At 43.2% G+C, this 17,847-nt stretch overlaps 1 protein-coding gene across 1 annotated transcript; it reads left to right on the top strand.

Annotated features, from left to right (window-relative positions):
• The first annotated feature begins 565 nt into the window (after positions 1–565).
• On the top strand, positions 566–17,216 carry TERB2 (telomere repeat binding bouquet formation protein 2). Its single transcript, XM_063142598.1, has 7 exons — positions 566–629; positions 3,532–3,613; positions 5,472–5,611; positions 7,100–7,161; positions 8,114–8,166; positions 10,676–10,764; positions 17,071–17,216. The coding sequence occupies exons 1-7, from the start codon at positions 566–568 to the stop codon at positions 17,214–17,216; spliced, it is 636 nt and encodes a 211-aa protein (XP_062998668.1).
• Positions 17,217–17,847: the final 631 nt, after the last annotated feature.

Below are 17,847 nucleotides of genomic sequence, written 5' to 3'. Positions count from 1 at the left end.
TCCTAGCCACCCCCCCCCCCAAAAAAAAAATTGTCCTGGTTTTGTAGATTCAGAATATGGCAACCCTACCCTTACATAATGTTGATGTGGGGTATTATGGAAAACTAAAATGGCAGAACCGGCTGCCTGGTACAGCTCAGACTGGTACTGCTGCTTGTCACAGCAGGGCCCACCAATGGAGGAGGGGATGCATCAAAGGGCATTTTGCCCATGACCCCCTCAAATTGGAATGCACACATTATAGATGTGTTCATAATGAACACATTATAGATTTAAATTCTTTAAGTAATACTGGAATGTGGGTATTGCAGTAACAGTATGAAGCCCTCTGTGCATAAACTTGTCTGAGGAAAAGCACGATGTTCTCTGTGGCTTCTCAGTCCATGTACAACACGCAGTAGAAAATGTGTGCATTTATGTGACGGTTGGCATGTACAACATGTGTCATGTGGGGAGTGGGCGGAGACATGTTCCTCCTTCCCCATGTGGGTCATAATTTCATTGTATCAAAAGAAAAGGCGGGAAAGTGGAGGCTTGAAAGGACCCCACTTTGCCTCAGAGCAGGATGTTCAATGGCTGCCATGCCTGGTTTTCTCAAAGTGTCAGTCAAGAGCTTTGCGGCTTTTGGGGTGAGGGAAGTCCTGACTCTGAGAAGAAGATATCCCTCAGTATGAGAGAAAGCTGAGGGTGAAAGTCAAACCCAATGCTTCCACTGAGGGAAGAAGATTGGCATCAGAAGGGGTGGGAAGTGGGAGCTGTGATCTTTCTAATTTCTGAGGAGACAAATAGGCTGCTTCTGCATGAGGTTTTTATTCACCCCATTTTACAGAGGAGTCCAGACATCTTCATCTTCCACTTATAACCCTCCTGCGTTTTCACACCGCTGCTAATGTCTTTTTTCTTACCACAGAACATCCGTTAAGGAGAAAAAGATGAAATAGCTGCCTTAATTGATAGTGCTAGGAGCCCTTAACCAGGAAGCATCCAGTGTACCACAACAGAACTAAATGTATTATCTATCTATCTATCTATCTATCTATCTATCTATCTATCTATCTATCCATCCCCCTCCCCTGGGGGAAAAAACATCTTTAGGGTGATTTGCAGGGTGGAAAAATGTAGGGGTGTGCACGGACCCCCCGCTCCGCTTCACTTCTAGATCTGTGATTTTCGGATCGGGCCGCTCCGCCATGCCCCCGCTCCGGCTATGTCCACTCCGCTCCGCTCGGCGCTCCGAATCCGGATCGGAGCTCCGTTTCCCCCCCCCCCCCGGCTTGCATTAAGCTAAAAAAGTATACAACTTTTTTTCTGTTAAAGTTAGAAACCTCAAGTTTGGCACCATGACACCTCATGGAGGTATACACACGCACGCCAAGACTCAAGGCAATCCCATCATCCCCTGATTTTGGGGAAATTTATGAAAATCGGGCACCCCATTCACACCCCTTTCCATAGCTCCGTCAATTTGCACATTAACAATCTCAAACTCACCACCATGAAAGCTTATCCAGGGATACATATGCATGCCGAGACTCAAGGCAGTCCCATCATCCCCTGATTTTTGGGGAATTTATGAAAACCGGGCACCCCATTCACACCCCTTTCCATAGCTCCGTCAATTTGCACGTTAAAAATCTCAAACTCGCCACCATGAAAGCTTGTCCAGGGATACATACGCATGCCGAGACTCAAGACAGTCCCAGCAGCAGAGCCCGGTAAAGGACCAAGGGAGAGGGGGACCTTACCTGCCTCCGTCCGTGGTCCGTCGCCATCTTCAAAGCGGCCCAGGCTTCCTGGTGGAATCGCGGGCTCAATTGAAGATGCCAACGGACCGCGGACGGAGGCAGGTAAGGGAGAGGAGGGCGGGGAGGGGGGTTACCGGGCCCTGCCGCCGTCGCTGCATGGGCGACAGCGACAGCGGCAGGGCCTGGTAAACCCCACTTACCTTTCCGGCGGAGCTCCGGATCGAGGCGAAGGATCTGCCTTCACCTCGATCCTCTTCGCCTCCGCCTTAAGGGCAGGTGAAGCCCCCCGCTCCGCTCCTGCTTCTCCGGTCCGATTAGAAGCGGAGCACATCCCTAGAAAAATGTTCTGGAAGGTTCCTTCCTTCCTGGAAGGCATTTATCCTCATGTCACATGTGTTGGAGCTGGATATCAGTGGTGTATTGGAGTCATGGCTTGCAGGGTTGAATTTTACAGAGGGTTGAAGTTCTGGGATGTTTTGATTAACAGGGACAAAAATATAATTGCCATTCCTTTGAATTTAGCTATAATCCTCACAGTAGCTGTGGGGGGAGGGGAATGGATTATCCAAGCAACTACAATCATTTATACACCACCTTATTTCTTTAAACCCCTACAGCAATTTTAAATAACCAAACCTTAAAATAAGAAACAAAAACATTAAAAACAGCAAAACACACGCAAATGCATACTACCTTTTTGGACTCACCTTCGGGGTGTGGCTATGGGCACTGTCATGACAAACAGCTGCATTTCAAAATTTCCTACTACACCTCTGCTGGATATAGATGCCAGGGCTTACCAGACAGCTATTTGATGCCCATATCATTCTCAAAGTGCATGGACAGGCACTTCTGTGGCATGCATTAAAACCAAAAGAAGAGCCCTGCTAGATTTAACCAAAGAGACATGTAGTCCAAAGTCCTACTTCCCACAAAAGCTAACCTCTGGGAAGCTCACAAGCCAGGCATGAAGGTGATAGCTCTCTCATGGCATACTGTCTGAGCCTAGAAGTTTGATGTAGCCATCATGAATCCGAAGGGCCATCATGCCAGCCTCAAGACTTCATTGGCTTCTTGCAAAGCAGACAGGGTTAGAGGCGAAATATGTCACAATGTCATGCCAGTTAGAGACAAGGAAACGGAATGCAGCTCCATTTAAGGGATGGAGCTTCTGAAGCTTTGACCCAGGCCACAGCTAGACCTAAGGTTTATCCTGGGATCATCTAGGGTTCGCCCCTGCCTGAGCACTGGATCCCCTGTGTGTCACCTAGATGAACAGGTTTGACCCCTGGACGATCCAGGGATAAACCTTAGGTCTAGCTATGGCCCCAGTGATACACTACTCATAGGGCACCGCTTGTCATTATAAATAATTACCAGCTTTTCTAGACAGGAGCCATATTAGTCTATTGCAGCAAAAGCAACAAAATGTCTTGTGATTCCTTAAAGACTAACAAATTTATTCAGGCATAGGCTTTCGTGGACTATAGCCCGCTTCATCAGATGCATGGAGTATTATGGACGGTTTCAAGTTTTATATACAGTAGATGTGGTGGCGAAGTGGGGGTGAAGAATCATAAAGAGTTCCAAAGGAAATTAAATGCAGGAAGTGACAATCATATTATTAACATTGGTCATTTCCTGTTTTGTGGCACCTTAAACACTAACATACTTCTGGCATAAGTTTTTTGCCCCCAATCTAGAAGGTGCTTTATGTGAACATGACATTTTAACTGCACAACATTTTAATGAAAGGTATTCATTTATGCAAATTCCATTTCTGCAGTTGCTGAAGGAGGAGTAATCACAGACAAGGATGTTGCTGATTACCTGTTCAGCAGCGATGCTTCCCACCCTGATACAAAAAGGTACATTTTGTTACTGAAGAGTCTGGCCATGCACACTCCATTCTCCTATTTCTGCTTCTAATGCTTCATTTCTGACAGGAGGACATTTCATCTCCCACAGAAGCCTGAACCCCAGGCCTCTTGAGGAAGGAAAGTGCTCTCCAAATGTTTAAAGGCATTATGAATATAAAAACTCAGGCTATGTCCACACTAACGGGTTTCTTTCTAGGATGAGGGTGAGCAATGATATGGTCATATGAACTTACCTTATAGTGAGTCAGACTAACTGGTCCTTCTAGTTCAGAAACAAGTAGAATCATAGAATAGTAGAGTTCGAAAAGGGACTATAAGGCCATTGAGTCCAACCCCATGCTCAATGCAGGAATCCACCCTAAAGCATACCTGGTATCTACTTTGATACCAACTTTCCAAGGTATCAGGCAAGGTTCTTTTTCAGGCTGTTTCTTAAAATATGCCCCACTACTGATCTCTGAGCCTTCTCCAATACCTCTTTAGCCCAAGTTTTCCTATGAATGATTTATAAATCAGCACTCCAGCTTCTAATATTAAGCAGTTTGCAGGCCGGTATGTCAGCTGGCTACTTGAAACAATAGGCCATCAATACATGAGTTGAACTGTGATGCTTGTAGAGGAGAATGTTGCTACAACAAAACTCAGAAGTGAAGCCCATATCAGGGTCTTCACATCTGGGATGAGGCATCGATTCCACCAGCTGTTTTTAAGGAAATCCCGGGACATGAGAAAACACTAGTTTGTTATGTAGTTTGCCCTTGTATGGTTGATTTTTTGAAAAACAAATAGTTGGTAGAAATATCCCACCTCTCTTCCCTGAGTCAGATCAGGAGCATGGTGTTGGGTGAAGTTTTTGCCCCGACTGCAGGTTACACATCGCTCTTTAACAGCAGCATAATTTGCAGAAATCAGGTGAAACTTTCAATAGTGAAGGTAAACTTCACTACCTACTAATGTCTACAAATCAACCTGTTGTTGAAAATCTAGCTACAGAAATGTCTTGTAAAGTTGGCAGCCCTAGTATTTGGGCGACTTTTTCTTTTTCTTACTGTGTGCAACTTCTGCCCAGAGAACCTGGAGAATATAGTCTTTATAAGAAGAAAGATAAGAAAAACCAAACTGACCAATTTTGGAATGAGCATATCATTGAAGAAAGTAACACACACACACGGCTATTTAAAGTTCAGTGTTATCAAGATGCATTAAATATACAAATCACAGTGATAGCTTTTACAGATAACATGGAAAATCAAGGTCAAAGTTTTTATTTGACTGTACTGTACATAAACTTGGCAGTAGAAAGATGGCACAAGAGAAGAGATGTTACCGCTAAGGCAGAAAATCCTAATGGCTCCACCTTCTGGTGGTAAAATATAATAACACAGGGTGGGCTGATGGAACTGCAAGATCTACCAAACAGCACTGGGTGCAAAAGACACATGTCAAATTAAAGATTAAGGTACCTCTGAGCATGTTCTGTTTTCAGTTCCAGTGTTGAACTGAGCTTGCAAAAATTCCACTTCTGATTACCCCAACGTTTTCTTCATCAAGCAGCTGAATTTAGGAGGAAAAACTCATTTTATTGTTGCCTTTGTTAAAAAATTGGGAGTCAGAAAGAAACCCTTGCTGATTGACTGCAAATCACCCAGAGTTCTACCAGTGGATTCCTATCTACCGTCTGCCCATCCCTTTAATCATCCTCCAAATCTGCAACCTGGACTGATCCATCACAACCTGTCATTGGAGGGGCTCACTCCCCTGAAGAGTTCATTGAGAGCAGCAATGAAAATAATTTTGATTGGATGTGGCCTGTTTACTTTTATAATTCCGCCTCTTCCTCCTCTAGAGTCCACCAGAGCATAGATTATCTAGAAGACAGAATCACAGTTTTTCATTCCGATTATCTCACTGCAAGTGCCAACTCCCAAATAAAAAACACCGTGCCCTTAGGACATTTCCTCCTTCCACCAGCGTGCTTGCAACAAGGTGTGTATATTGGTGTATGAGGTTGTGATGTACAATAACCCACCCCCGCCATTTTGCTGTTACATTTAGGGTTGTTGTCTTTTTTGGTAATCATACGTAATTAAAGGCTGATTTTGCTTGGTCATTCATTCATTAAAATCACTTTGATTTCATTAGTCCCTGATTTACAATCACATTTGTTACATTATTTACACACATTTTTGTTGCCTGTGTTTCTTTCTTTGGCCTCATCTACACCAAGTGGGATATTGCACTATGAAAGCAGTATGAAAGTGGTATATAAAAGGCAGGAGCCACACTACTGCTTTATAGCGGTAATTGAAGTGCACTGACAACTGTTGGGGCCCGTTGACATATACCATATACCTCTTTCATACCAGTATATCCTGCCTGGTGTGGCTCCTGCTTTTTATATACTGCTTTCATAGTGCAATATGCTGCATGGTGTAGATGGGGCCTTAGACTTTTGAAGCTGTTTGTGGCAGTGGCAGCGGGTGAGCTGACATCCCCGGCTGCTCCTGATGGCCATAAAGTTTCCTCTTAGAATGCCCAGCATTCTGAAGAAAAAATGGGCAGCCATCAGGAGTGGGCACTGAACTCAGATCTTTTGCTTCTGCCAGCAGCAGATAATCCCTCCATATCTTCAAATGGCATGAATAGGAATCCCGTTTACACTCATTCTTTCTTTGATGCATTTGTTTTGGAATAAATGAAAACTGAACCAAACAGGGCTCATTCGGTTTCATTTTTAATTTGTTCTGAAATAAATGCTAAGCCCTATCATGGGGTGTAGGGGGAAATGGTCTGGAAATCTGCATGTATCCAGTATGGCAAATATGACATAAATCAGTCTTTAATCTCTTCCATACATTTTTGTATGTTTGTGCAAAATGTACATCTTGCCTTTCTGTTAGCATGCTTAGGGAGCCCACTAAAACAAAGTTGTGGAAAGAAATTATTCTTCAGCCTACCATCCTGTGTCGACTTACCTGGGAGTAAACCAGTGGGGCTTATTTCTGAGTAGACATGCATAGAATTGCACTGGAAGGCTGCAATCCTATCCCTATTTTCCTGGGAGTAAGCCTCATTGCAGAGCTGGTGTTATATGTGCAGTTGTACATGCAAATACAAGTACTCCCTAGGAATGCATATATAAATTTGCATGTATGTGTATGCAAATGACGTAAATGTGTAATTACAAACACATCTTCACACAACTCAAAGTGTTGTTTGTAAATGTTGGATCTCAAAATGTATTTGCAAGAATGGCATCATTCTGTGGAGGTTTCACACCTGTGCCTGTATCTATCATGAGAAGTTGCATGTATGTGCTTGGGAAATGGGCACTGCTATTAAACATTTAAAGAGCCACAATGCAGCAGCAACCACTGTTAGTGAGTGATGGCTATTATATTGCATCATCTGAAAAACCTTTACTGCATAACTGTTCCTCCCCTTGAGTGGGGTGTTTTTTGGCATTTTCTGCAGAAATTAGAGAAAAAATTGGTAGCTTTATATGGGAGCAGATAACCAACACTCTGAAGCAGCAGGTAAGAAGAATATCTTGAATGTAGCTGACTTTAATTTCATTATTTGCTTTGTTCTGATAATTTTGTTATTTGGGATTAAAAAAAATACAATTTATTATATAAAAAAATAGTACAGTGATTATAAACCTGAAAAAAAGAAGACGAAAACAATCAATTACAACCAATTTAGTTAGGATACATAATATACAGAATCATAAAACCTTCAAGCTGAAATGATTTTCTTTTAGTAAGTTAACAAAATTTTATAATGATCCTTAAGGGATATTTGATGGACATACCACAATAATGGGTACCATATTGCATTAAATGTTTTAGATTTTACATGACTTTTAGTAACCTTTACGTAGTGATTGCTTTTGACTATTAACAAATGCTCCCAAAGCTGTGAAATCAACCATTGTCCAATCATTTTTTTTCTAGTGCATTGTTAATATTGCTCTTTCTGCTGAGTGTAAAATAAAGTCTTTATGCAGTGCAGACTGAAAATCCTTAAAAAACACCTCCCCAGAATTGCAAGTACTGGAGTCCCAGTGATTTGTATGGTCATATTGCTTATTTCTTCAAATACTACCATAGGATTTGACCACCATTATCTGTGATTTTTAAAATGTATTATTTGTGTGTACTCTATGGCATATAAGTCCCAAAATGAAATAATTTAAAATAACATTAAGCTAGTGTATCATTCTCTCTCTCTCTCTCTCCCCCCCCCCCCCCGGTCGTCTTTGGGCTTCTCCACATCAGGTTTCTATCACGCAACTACTTTCAGATTCTTTGAGGGATTAAGATCAACTCTCACACACTTCCTGTCCCCCCCCCCCAGGTGATTGACTTCATCTGCAAGTTCTGTATGTTTCATTATATAGATGCTGCTATAGCACCACTTCATCTTTACATACACAAATTGAAACTGGCTCTTTTGCTTAACTCATTATGTCTGTTTCAAATTAAGCCATGGAAATGGTCAGAAAGCATGAGAAAGGTGCTGGAGGTTGATGAAGTCATGTAAAGGACCCACAAACTTCTGTGAGTAACCCATTTCAATCACAGGGTTAAAACCCCCATGTCGAGAAGCCCTTTCCCCCCTTGTTTGCCTGCCTTTCTGTTTCTGTTTGCCTGTCGCTCTGCATGCCTCCCTCTCTCTGCCTGCTAGTCTCTCTACGTGCCAGTCTCTTCCTCAATATCTTTCTCTTCCTCTCTCTGTCCATTCCTTCCTTTACATCCACCTCCTTAGAGCTTATCTAATAAGCTTGTGAGCAGATCCACAATAGGGACAAGTATCTGGTTTTGGCAAGAAGGATGGCCACTGTCTCCTACCACAGATAAGGACGGAGCAATAACTCTCATACCTAGTGGTGAAATGTTTAGCTTGAACTTGGTGTTATAGTTTAGCTATGAATAATCTGTGGATTGGTGTTGATCATTACATTGCTTAAGTATACCATTAATATTTATAGACTGATTTCATTATGAAAGTGCATCGTTATATTGAGTCTTGAGCACACTATCAACTATGATCATTTTGAATATCCACAGCCCAGTCGACATGGTGAAGTAAAGCATAGTAGGGAGGAAGAAAATCTAAAGGGCAAGAGAGGGCTGCAAAGAAGGTATGTATTTTATGTTGTTGGATGACTGTAGGATTGTGCAAGGCCTAAAATATACTGATGGCAACAATAGCGTTCTGCTGGCTCATTGTCAGTTCATAATTTTTCAATCATTTTATTTAAAATGTCCAGATAATGTAGGGTGACCATATGAAAAGGAGGACAGGGCTCCTGTATCTTTAACAGTTGCATAGAAAAGGGAATTTCAGCAGGTGTCATTTGTATATATGAAGAACCTGGTGAAATTTCCTCTTCATCACAACAGTTAAAGCTGCAGGAGCTATACTAGAGTGACAAGATTTAAAAGAGGGCAGGGCACCTGCAGCTTTAACTGTTGTGATGAAGAGGGAATTTCACCAGGTTCTCCATATATACAAATGACACCTGCTGAAATTCCCTTTTCAATACAACTATTAAAGATACAGGAGCCCTGTCCTCCTTTTCATATGGTCACCCTAGATAATGGATTGGATCCAGATTTAGTCATACTAGGAATAGACCATTGAAATCAATGGGATTTATGAACTTAAATCCCATTGATTTCAACAGGTCTTCTTTAAATATGACAAAGTCTATGTCCAGCCACTTATAAATTGCCAAAAAAGCGGAAATACATTACCAAAAAAAGAGGACACAAGAAGATAAACATTTCCATATCATTTTCATAATAGAAATAATAATGGTAATTTAATAGAAATACAGTAAATCTCAGTCTGCTATCCAGGTGGTAAATGCTGATGAGCAACTTCAAGGCCGCTGCTGCTCTCCCTCTTTAGCATTCTTTATCTTTAAACTTGACTTGGACTGAGCAGTCCTTCAAATAAAGGACACCTTCAAATAGATGACAGTCTTCTGGCAGCCATTCAAATAGAGGCCTGGAGACGTGGCCACCCAATGGCAGATTAGTTTCCTCTGTGCAAAAGAAGTCATTTGGGACAAAGGAACTCCATCTGCATGTACTTCTGAGCTCCCATGGCTAGAAAGGATGGGTATATGTCATGATGAGGCCTGTTCCCCTTAGGCTTTGAGAAAGAGTTTCAGGTGATCAATCGGAATCAGATTCTGAAGCAGAAGAGACAGCACCAGAAACATGCCAGACTACACGGGGAGTGGGGGAGGTGACTCTCACGGGCTCTTCACCAGCTGGGGATGAACTTTTGCCAGACCTTATTTATTTATTTAATTACATTTATATACCGCCCCACAGCCGAAGCTCTCTGGGCAGTTTCCAACAAATAAAAATAGTAAACATTAAAAGTATACAAAAATTTAAAAAACATAAAAACAGTATAAAAACAACAGTATCCATTTATCTCTGAAAACGTTAACAACACACAGTCTGTGGGAAATCAGTATTCTTCAGAGGGGGAGGGCTGATCCTAGAGTACGCTGCAGACTCAAATAGGCGAAGCTAAAGGAAGGCAAGAGAAGGTCAGCTCACCTAGCTTCTTGCCAAAGGCTTCTTCAGAACCAATCTCCTTGAAGTTAAAATGTTCTGGGAGAAGGCTTTCTGTTTTTCTTGAAAGGACAATTTTCTTACTTCATATGGACAGTTTTGCTTAGAGGAAAGTTCCTAGAGGTTAGACTCTCTTCAAGTGGGAAGAGATGTTTATTGCCGGAATAAAGCTTTGTGGATTATGTGGCAGACCTCTTTATTGTCTCCCAATAAGGCGGGAGGTTTTGGGAAACACGACAGTATATCAGGGTACATAATGTATCCTGTCCCACTGCCTTGCTCCATGCCTATACCACAAAGCATTTATATTTCACACTGCTTTAACTGTTATGGCTTCCCCCCCACCCACCCACAAAAAGATTACATGGAACTGTATTCATTGTACAACAAAACACAAGGAAATGCTTCTGCAGTAATAAATAATAATGCAATTTACTTTCTGTAATTACAGAGAAGACATTCAAGCCCCGGCAACATTAGAAATAGGGAAATTGGCATACATTCCACTTCAGGATTATCCTGCAAGTAACATGGTGACAGGTAAGAAGAAAGTGTAGTTTTTAGGAATTATTGCTATTAAGGGTTACAATATATGTGACTTTCATAGTGCTATATCCTGCTTGGTGTAGATTAGGAATACGTCTTTTGCTTTTCTCCAAAGCAGCCACAAAGTGGAGTTAGGAGGTATGGTTGGTACTGCAGTGTTTGGGGAAGGATATGTGGAAAATCGGGATCAAGGTGGAAGGTCAGGGGCTATATTATTATTATTATTATTATTATTATTATTATTATTATTATTATTATTATTATTTGTATTCCATGTATTATTGATATGGAACAAGACACCAGGAGACTTGAGTATGGATCATTTGCATCACTTGTAGTTTGACCCTTAGTGTAAAGAAATCTGTCTAACATACCATGTATTTATTATTTAAAATCTGTATGGAATGTTACGGAAAAACTGGAGCCCACACGGAGAAACTGGAGTCCACACCAAAGTTCTTGTTTAACAGATAGCTTTATTCGCTAGCGAAACAGCAGCACGGGATGAGTCCACGGGCAGCTGCCCTGGGGACTGGGAGGAGGGGCTTTTTATACACGCCCCTCATGCAGAGGAAACGCCCACACTTTTACACAAAGGAATTGTGTGCGCATCTTGGCAGCATAGCACAACCGGTTCAAACCTGTTCGGTAGGAATGTCTGCCTCGGACTTCAGGCATGCGCAAAGAACACGGCCTTCATTAAGGTCATAACCGGAAATGACAGCCAGTTCCCTCACATTCCCCCCTTTGATACACTCTTAGCGAAGGCACAGAGTGCTATCATTATCCTAGATTGTCATCATTGACAGGGACTGGCCTGTAATCCTGCAAGGCCATTAGATGCACTGCAGTACGTTTATCTGCAATTTGCTCTATCATGTCCTTCAAACTTTGTATAATCATTGGCATAAGACAGGGTAACAGCAAGCATAACATAATTCTTATAACAACAATACTGATCATCTCTTTTAGCCCACCAAACTAATTGAACCATGAGCCTAAGCCCTGGCCTGAAGTGAGCTTGGCCATGGGCGATTAGGAGGTATGACGGTTTGATTTGGTCAATAGGACAAGATAGTTTGGTTCAGCGTGGTAATGGTCTGACACGGGGTTTCTCCGATCTTGGGACCCCCGGAAGATATTCTTTGGATGCACCGCCTTCCAATTAGGGTGTTTGTCAGCATCCACTGACTATGGGGATTGGGGTCAGTGGTCTTATTATACGGCTGGCTGACATTGTATTCTTGGGCTTCCTAAGGCCATTGGTCTCCTAGGTTGGTTCCTCCACATACATAACAATTAGATACATTCAGAGTCGCAGCGACAGTTTCTGCAAAAGTGACAAAAAGGTTGCGCGCTATCTCTGGCACTTCAAAAGGCTGTTCGACTTCTTTCTAAAAGTCTTGGAAGAAGTGCTCTTGTATGGTGTGGCCTGTTTCTACAAACTGGGTGAGCTTCAGATAAATCCGCCCCAGGGGATCTGCTCCCCGTCCATGAATGCGGAGCCCGAATTGGTTCCCAAAAGTGGTCACGAACTGTTGTGGGTTAAAAACGGTAAAATTCACTAAGTTGCACTGTTGTGCTTTGCAGTTACTGAGGACTGGCACTTTGGTTAAAGAGGCGTGGATTTTACTAAGGGGGGGTGTTGTTGGATAAGTGGCCCACCATACACAGTTCTAATAAGGACAGCTGTTATCGCAATTGGCTTGTTTGGGGATGGTAGTCTGCATCGGGTCTGTGGAGGGGCATATATATTTGTCTTCGTGCATGTATGTCTTCTCCCAGCTGAGATCCCCACACTGATCTGGCCAGTGGGAGATCTTGCAAGGGTCTATGATCACAGAAGCTGGAGAATTTGGGGTTCTAAGGGGTATTTTCTACAATAGTGTACCTTGCTGGTTAGCATCTCTGACCTCTAGGTGCCATTTAACAGGATTTTTCTCTGGGATCAAAACATGTGACTTTGTCATTAAGAGAACATGCTGAGAAAGAAACATTACGGAAAGTGCAAGACGTTTTGGTCTCAGTACACTGCAATTTACTCTGATATATAATAGTCTGTTTGATTTGGTTATGCAGTTTCACTGTTTGTATACAAGAGGAGCAGAGATCAAGTTTTGACTCAGAGTGCTCAGGGTCAGCAGGAAGAGCAAAATAGGCAAAACATGCTTCGGGCGGTGTCCACCTCTTCTTTCCAGGTTGAGAGGGGATGCAGCGCCCCCAGTTATTTCGCTCCCTCGGTTGCCGGTCCCGAGGAGTCTTCTCCCGTCGCGTCCAGCGGTGAGGGCTGTTTCCTCAGGGTGAGCTTTAGGCCCGCACCTTTCGTGGCCTGCCATCTCTCGGGTGCGGCTAATTTTGCTCGGCTCCAATGAATCCAACTGGAATTCCCTTGGACCTTTAAAGCAGTAGGCGTAGTTGGTCATCCACTTTGGTCCGTGGGTTTCTAGCAGGGCTTTCATGGAGTGCGAGGCAGTGATTTCTATGTGCTGCCCATAGGTAAGTTTAATGGCTTCAGTTAAGGGCAGGCATGCGGCAGCGATACATCGGAGACATCCTGGCCAACCTCTGCTCACAGGATCAGTATTCTTGCTTAGGTATGCTACAGGCCGATTCCACGAACCCACTCTCTGGGTCAGAACGCCCACGGCTGTGCCCTTCTTTTCGTCTACATAGAGGTGGAAGGGCTTGCTGATATCAGGTAGTCCTAGAGCGGGTGGACTGGTAAGGGCTGATTTAAGATTCCGGAGGCTCTCTTTTGCTTCAGATGTTCAGTCTAGGGTCCCGGATTCAGGGACTTTCTGTTTCAAGAGTTCATAGAGGGACTGTGTCAGGGCAGCGTAGTTCAGGATCCAGATCTGGCAGTACCCTGCCATGCCCAGGAAAACTCGTAATTCTTTTTGTTCCGGGGCTGGGGTATACAATTGATTGCCTGGGTCCTGCTGGCAGCTAAAAGTCGAGTGTTCTTCTTGATGATAAAGCCCAGATATGTCACTTCTTGTTTGCAGATTTGGGCTTTGGCTTGACTAGCACGGTAACCTGCAGTCTCCAGATGTCTGAGCAGGGCGATGGTGTTCTGGATTCTTAAAAAAAAAAAAGATAACAAGTCCATGTCTGCAGGGGCTTTTCTTTTGATGCATTTACAAATGAAGCCAGTAAAAACAATTCACTGAGCATTTATATTCCTTGGCTGATCATGGTTCTCAAAAAAAGTCTTTCAGTCATTGAAGAGTCTGATCAATGTCCATCTTGTGAGGTCTTTAAACACCTGGTCTTTAAACAGGGAGGTCATGATGATTCTTGGCACATCAGGGGTAACAAATCCCATCTTTCTGGGTTCTTGAAAACTTTGAGTTATTGTGCTAATTCCAAGTCTTCTTATGCATAAGGTGGATTCAAATACTGAGAAATGGGCTAGCTCCAATTATGGCAGCTGTTTGTAGACAAATTAGCCAATTCTTTTGGCAACATCAGGGCTTCTAACAGATCAACTGTTAATTCTCCATGGGTCACTGCTCTATAGGCAGTCACAAATCTTCTTTCTTTCCAAATCTGTCCATGTGATATTTTGAATCAGTAAATATAGTCTTTTGCCTGAAACAAGCATCAGGGCTTCTGTGCATACTACGAGTTCAGCTGCTTGTTGTACAATTGTAGCTGGATCCATCAGTAAACAACTCGAGGTCATCGTATAGGTCTGGGCGAGGTTTGGTGCCAAGTTGCAAGACTTCAAGTCATGCTCTGGAACTTCTTCTTTGTAGTTCAGGTATCAACGTGGCAGGATTCAATGAGGCAAGCCTTGGGTCCACAAGGAGGTTGATCTCATATCTGGACTGGCAGGCAGGGTTCAGGTGTCAGCTTCTTCCACTGTACTCCACTGGTCTGTGCCACGTTTTTGGCACAGCACGCTTGAGGCTGGTAGTGCAAACGCAGTAATGCAAGCTGGAGTTTTTAATTGCTTTAATCATTTCACAAGTCCATTTTTAAAAAGCAATAGCTGTGTTCTTCTTCTGGCTTCTAATTTCAAAGGATACTGATGCAAGAACACAGGGGTGCTTTTAGATTTCAATTGTAGTTGCATTTAGGGCTCAGGCTCAGGGCTCAAAGCATTTCAAAAGTTCTATTAGGCCAAAGTTAGAATATCTCTGCCCCCCCCCCCAAAAAAGAGCCACTGGGCAATTTTCAGAACACAACGTTCAAAACACACACAAAATATAGCAATTCAGTATTTCCAATCTTCGTCAGCAGAGGACGCAAGATTGTCCATTCACTAACTTTTTCAAGGCAGGGCTTCTTCACCCCCCTTTTCCTTCTGGTCAAAAACCATGCCACGTACACTAACCTTCAAACACTTTCTTTTCTTTTTTTTTTTACGTTTCAACTTCTTATCTCCTTCTATTCACATACACTTTACTCTTCTTCAAATCAACTTCACTTCAAATCAACATACTTTCCCTTTCTCCCATCTTGGCACAACGGTTGGCAAAACTATTTGTGCTTACAAGGAGCTTTTTAACTCAGGCAGTGAATCTTCAAAGCTATGGAAGACATTTCTTCCGTGAAAATGGGGCTCTACATTTTCTAATTATCTGAGGTTAGTGAAAGACAAAATACAGAAAGTCTTCAAAATCTTTGGACTACTTCTACTGAGAACAAAACTTTTACTGAAACAAAACTCCTTATCTCTAGCTGCTAAGCATAGGAGAAGCAAAAAAAAAAAAAAAACACTAGGGAGGAGGAGGCTGCAAGTAGATGTGTAGGAGGGAAACAAAAAAACATTCTCTTTTCACTTGGGCCGGGTGGAAAACATAAACTGACAATTTTTTTTTTTTTTCACTTTAACACAACACCAACTTTTCTGTAGTAGCGGAACTGAACAGTGGGCATTGTTGGTGGGGGCCTCATCTGGGGCACCGTAGGCGAAACATAAGGCGGCGGCAGTTCTTCCTGAGGACAAGGTATGATTGGTTTGTCCTTTGAAGCTGCCTCAGGCGGTGGGGCTGGATTCTTTTATCTTTCTTCGCCTTTGTACATTACACTGGGTAGTGTCAAAAAAAAAACTTCTGCAAAAAAAGCTCTACCATGAATCTAATGGAGTGGAAGAACCTCCCCCCATCCTAACTTTCTAAACTCACCAGACAGACAGACAAATCAGGTGGGTAGACGGGGAACCAACTGGCTATCGGTAGTGGGGAAGTCAGTTGGTGAAACAATAGGTTCACAATCACACGCTGCCAGCCCACGTTGCCGGAATTTCCAGGCACCAAATGGCACCAGAGGACTGATGGATCCAACGGCCAACTATGGAAATCAGGCTGCCATTCACACACCAATTACACAGACAACACCCTCTTTCCCAAATCCAGCCCAGCAGAGAAACAGAAAACAGAGAAACCTTCTGGCTTCTGAGGGGTTGATCCAGCCCCTCCTTCAGCTCCTGGGAGCCGGCTGAACAGAACAGAAACAGATTACAGAGAGAAACATTCCGGCTTCTGAGGGGTTGATCCAGCCCCTCCTTCAGCTCCTGGGAGCTGGCTGAACAGAACAGAAACAGATTACAGAGAGCTCATTGTTACTTGCCTGTTTGAAGTTCCGGCGCCGGTTAGAAAGGTATCTGTAGCAAAACTTCCACAGAGGTTCAGCTGCGTCCACGCCGCCCCCTCAGGTCGGTCCGTCTCCAGATCACCAGGCATCAGCGAAGCCGAAGGCAAGCTGATGGCGCGCTCCCGATGAGTGTCGGCGGACGCCTGGGGGGGAGCTGCGAGGAGGCAAGCTGGAGTGGGGGAAATCTCCCTGGCAGGCTGTCCAGTACTCCGTGAGGTTTCCTTGTTGAAGGAAGCGGCCCCATGTTCGGGCGCCAGGAATGTTACGGAAAAACTGGAGCCCACACGGAGAAACTGGAGTCCACACCAAAGTTCTTGTTTAACAGATAGCTTTATTCGCTAGCGAAACAGCAGCACGGGATGAGTCCACGGGCGGCTGCCCTGGGGACTGGGAGGAGGGGCTTTTTATACACGCCCCTCATGCAGAGGAAACGCCCACACTTTTACACAAAGGAATTGTGTGCGCATCTTGGCAGCATAGCACAACCGGTTCAAACCTGTTCGGTAGGAATGTCTGCCTCGGACTTCAGGCATGCGCAAAGAACACGGCCTTCATTAAGGTCATAACCGGAAATGACAGCCAGTTCCCTCACATATATACTGCCTTTCATCATATCAACTTTCAGGCTGGTGTACAGCATAAAGCCAATACAATAAAACATGTTTATGAAATGTATACCTGTTCACATTTACTTCATAGGTTATCCTTCTGCTAAAGAGATGAAGAAATTCCTTGGTGAGATACGGGATTTCATCCCTGGCTGTTCTGGTTACTTGGCATACTGGATTCCAAATGAAACAAATACGATTTCTGATGTAAAAACAAAATTAAAACGGAAGTTATAAATATCATATAGCTTTTTATGAAGAACACACCCCACTTCTGAACGTTCTTCACTGCGATCCTTAGTCCTTATTTTGTCACACGAGCTTTACTCTGAATTTTGCCACTGGGCTGCACATTTTACATTATAACGTTTTATACTCTTTCTTGGTGTGTGTCAATCAAACCTGCTCCTGTTTATGACATCTTCTCTGTCCAAATGCTTCTTAGAATTTTAATTATTTAAAAGTTACCGTTTTGTGAACACATTACACTTTCAAAACTATCCAAAATTGTATTGTGTTTTTTGTCCTGTTACTATTGTTAATTAAAATCGATTCCCATTGCTAAAACATATTTTGAATGCTCAAACGAAACCCAGGCATGACAGCAGCTTTGCTTCTCCTCAGGTCTGAGCCCTGCAATTAGGCCCACACTTATGAGGCAGGCATTAACAGTGGTGTAGTGGAGGGCAAACATAGAGGAGCACAGATTCTGCACTTTTTTGGGGGGGGGGATCTGGAGCAGTGCAACATCTGCTAGATTGCCAAGCTAATTGACAGATTTTCCTTGCTCTGGCAAGTGAATGAGGTGATAATGAGGCTTTCAAGTTTTATTGTTGTTTGTGACAGATTAGCATAGAGAAGGGGGTAA

This window comes from Elgaria multicarinata, chromosome 16 (genome assembly GCF_023053635.1).
Source record: "Elgaria multicarinata webbii isolate HBS135686 ecotype San Diego chromosome 16, rElgMul1.1.pri, whole genome shotgun sequence".
NCBI lineage: Eukaryota > Metazoa > Chordata > Lepidosauria > Squamata > Anguidae > Elgaria > Elgaria multicarinata.
This window is presented reverse-complemented; position numbering and strand designations above follow the sequence as displayed.

Coding starts and splice junctions, on each gene's coding strand:
- TERB2 (XM_063142598.1), top strand. CDS start 566: ATGTTCAATGGCTGCCATGCCTGGTTTTCTCAAAGTGTCAGTCAAGAG. Junction 5,612..7,099: donor ACCAGCGTGCTTGCAACAAG/GTGTGTATATTG, acceptor CATTTTCTGCAG/AAATTAGAGAAAAAATTGGT. Junction 8,167..10,675: donor CTGGAGGTTGATGAAGTCAT/GTAAAGGACCCA, acceptor CTGTAATTACAG/AGAAGACATTCAAGCCCCGG.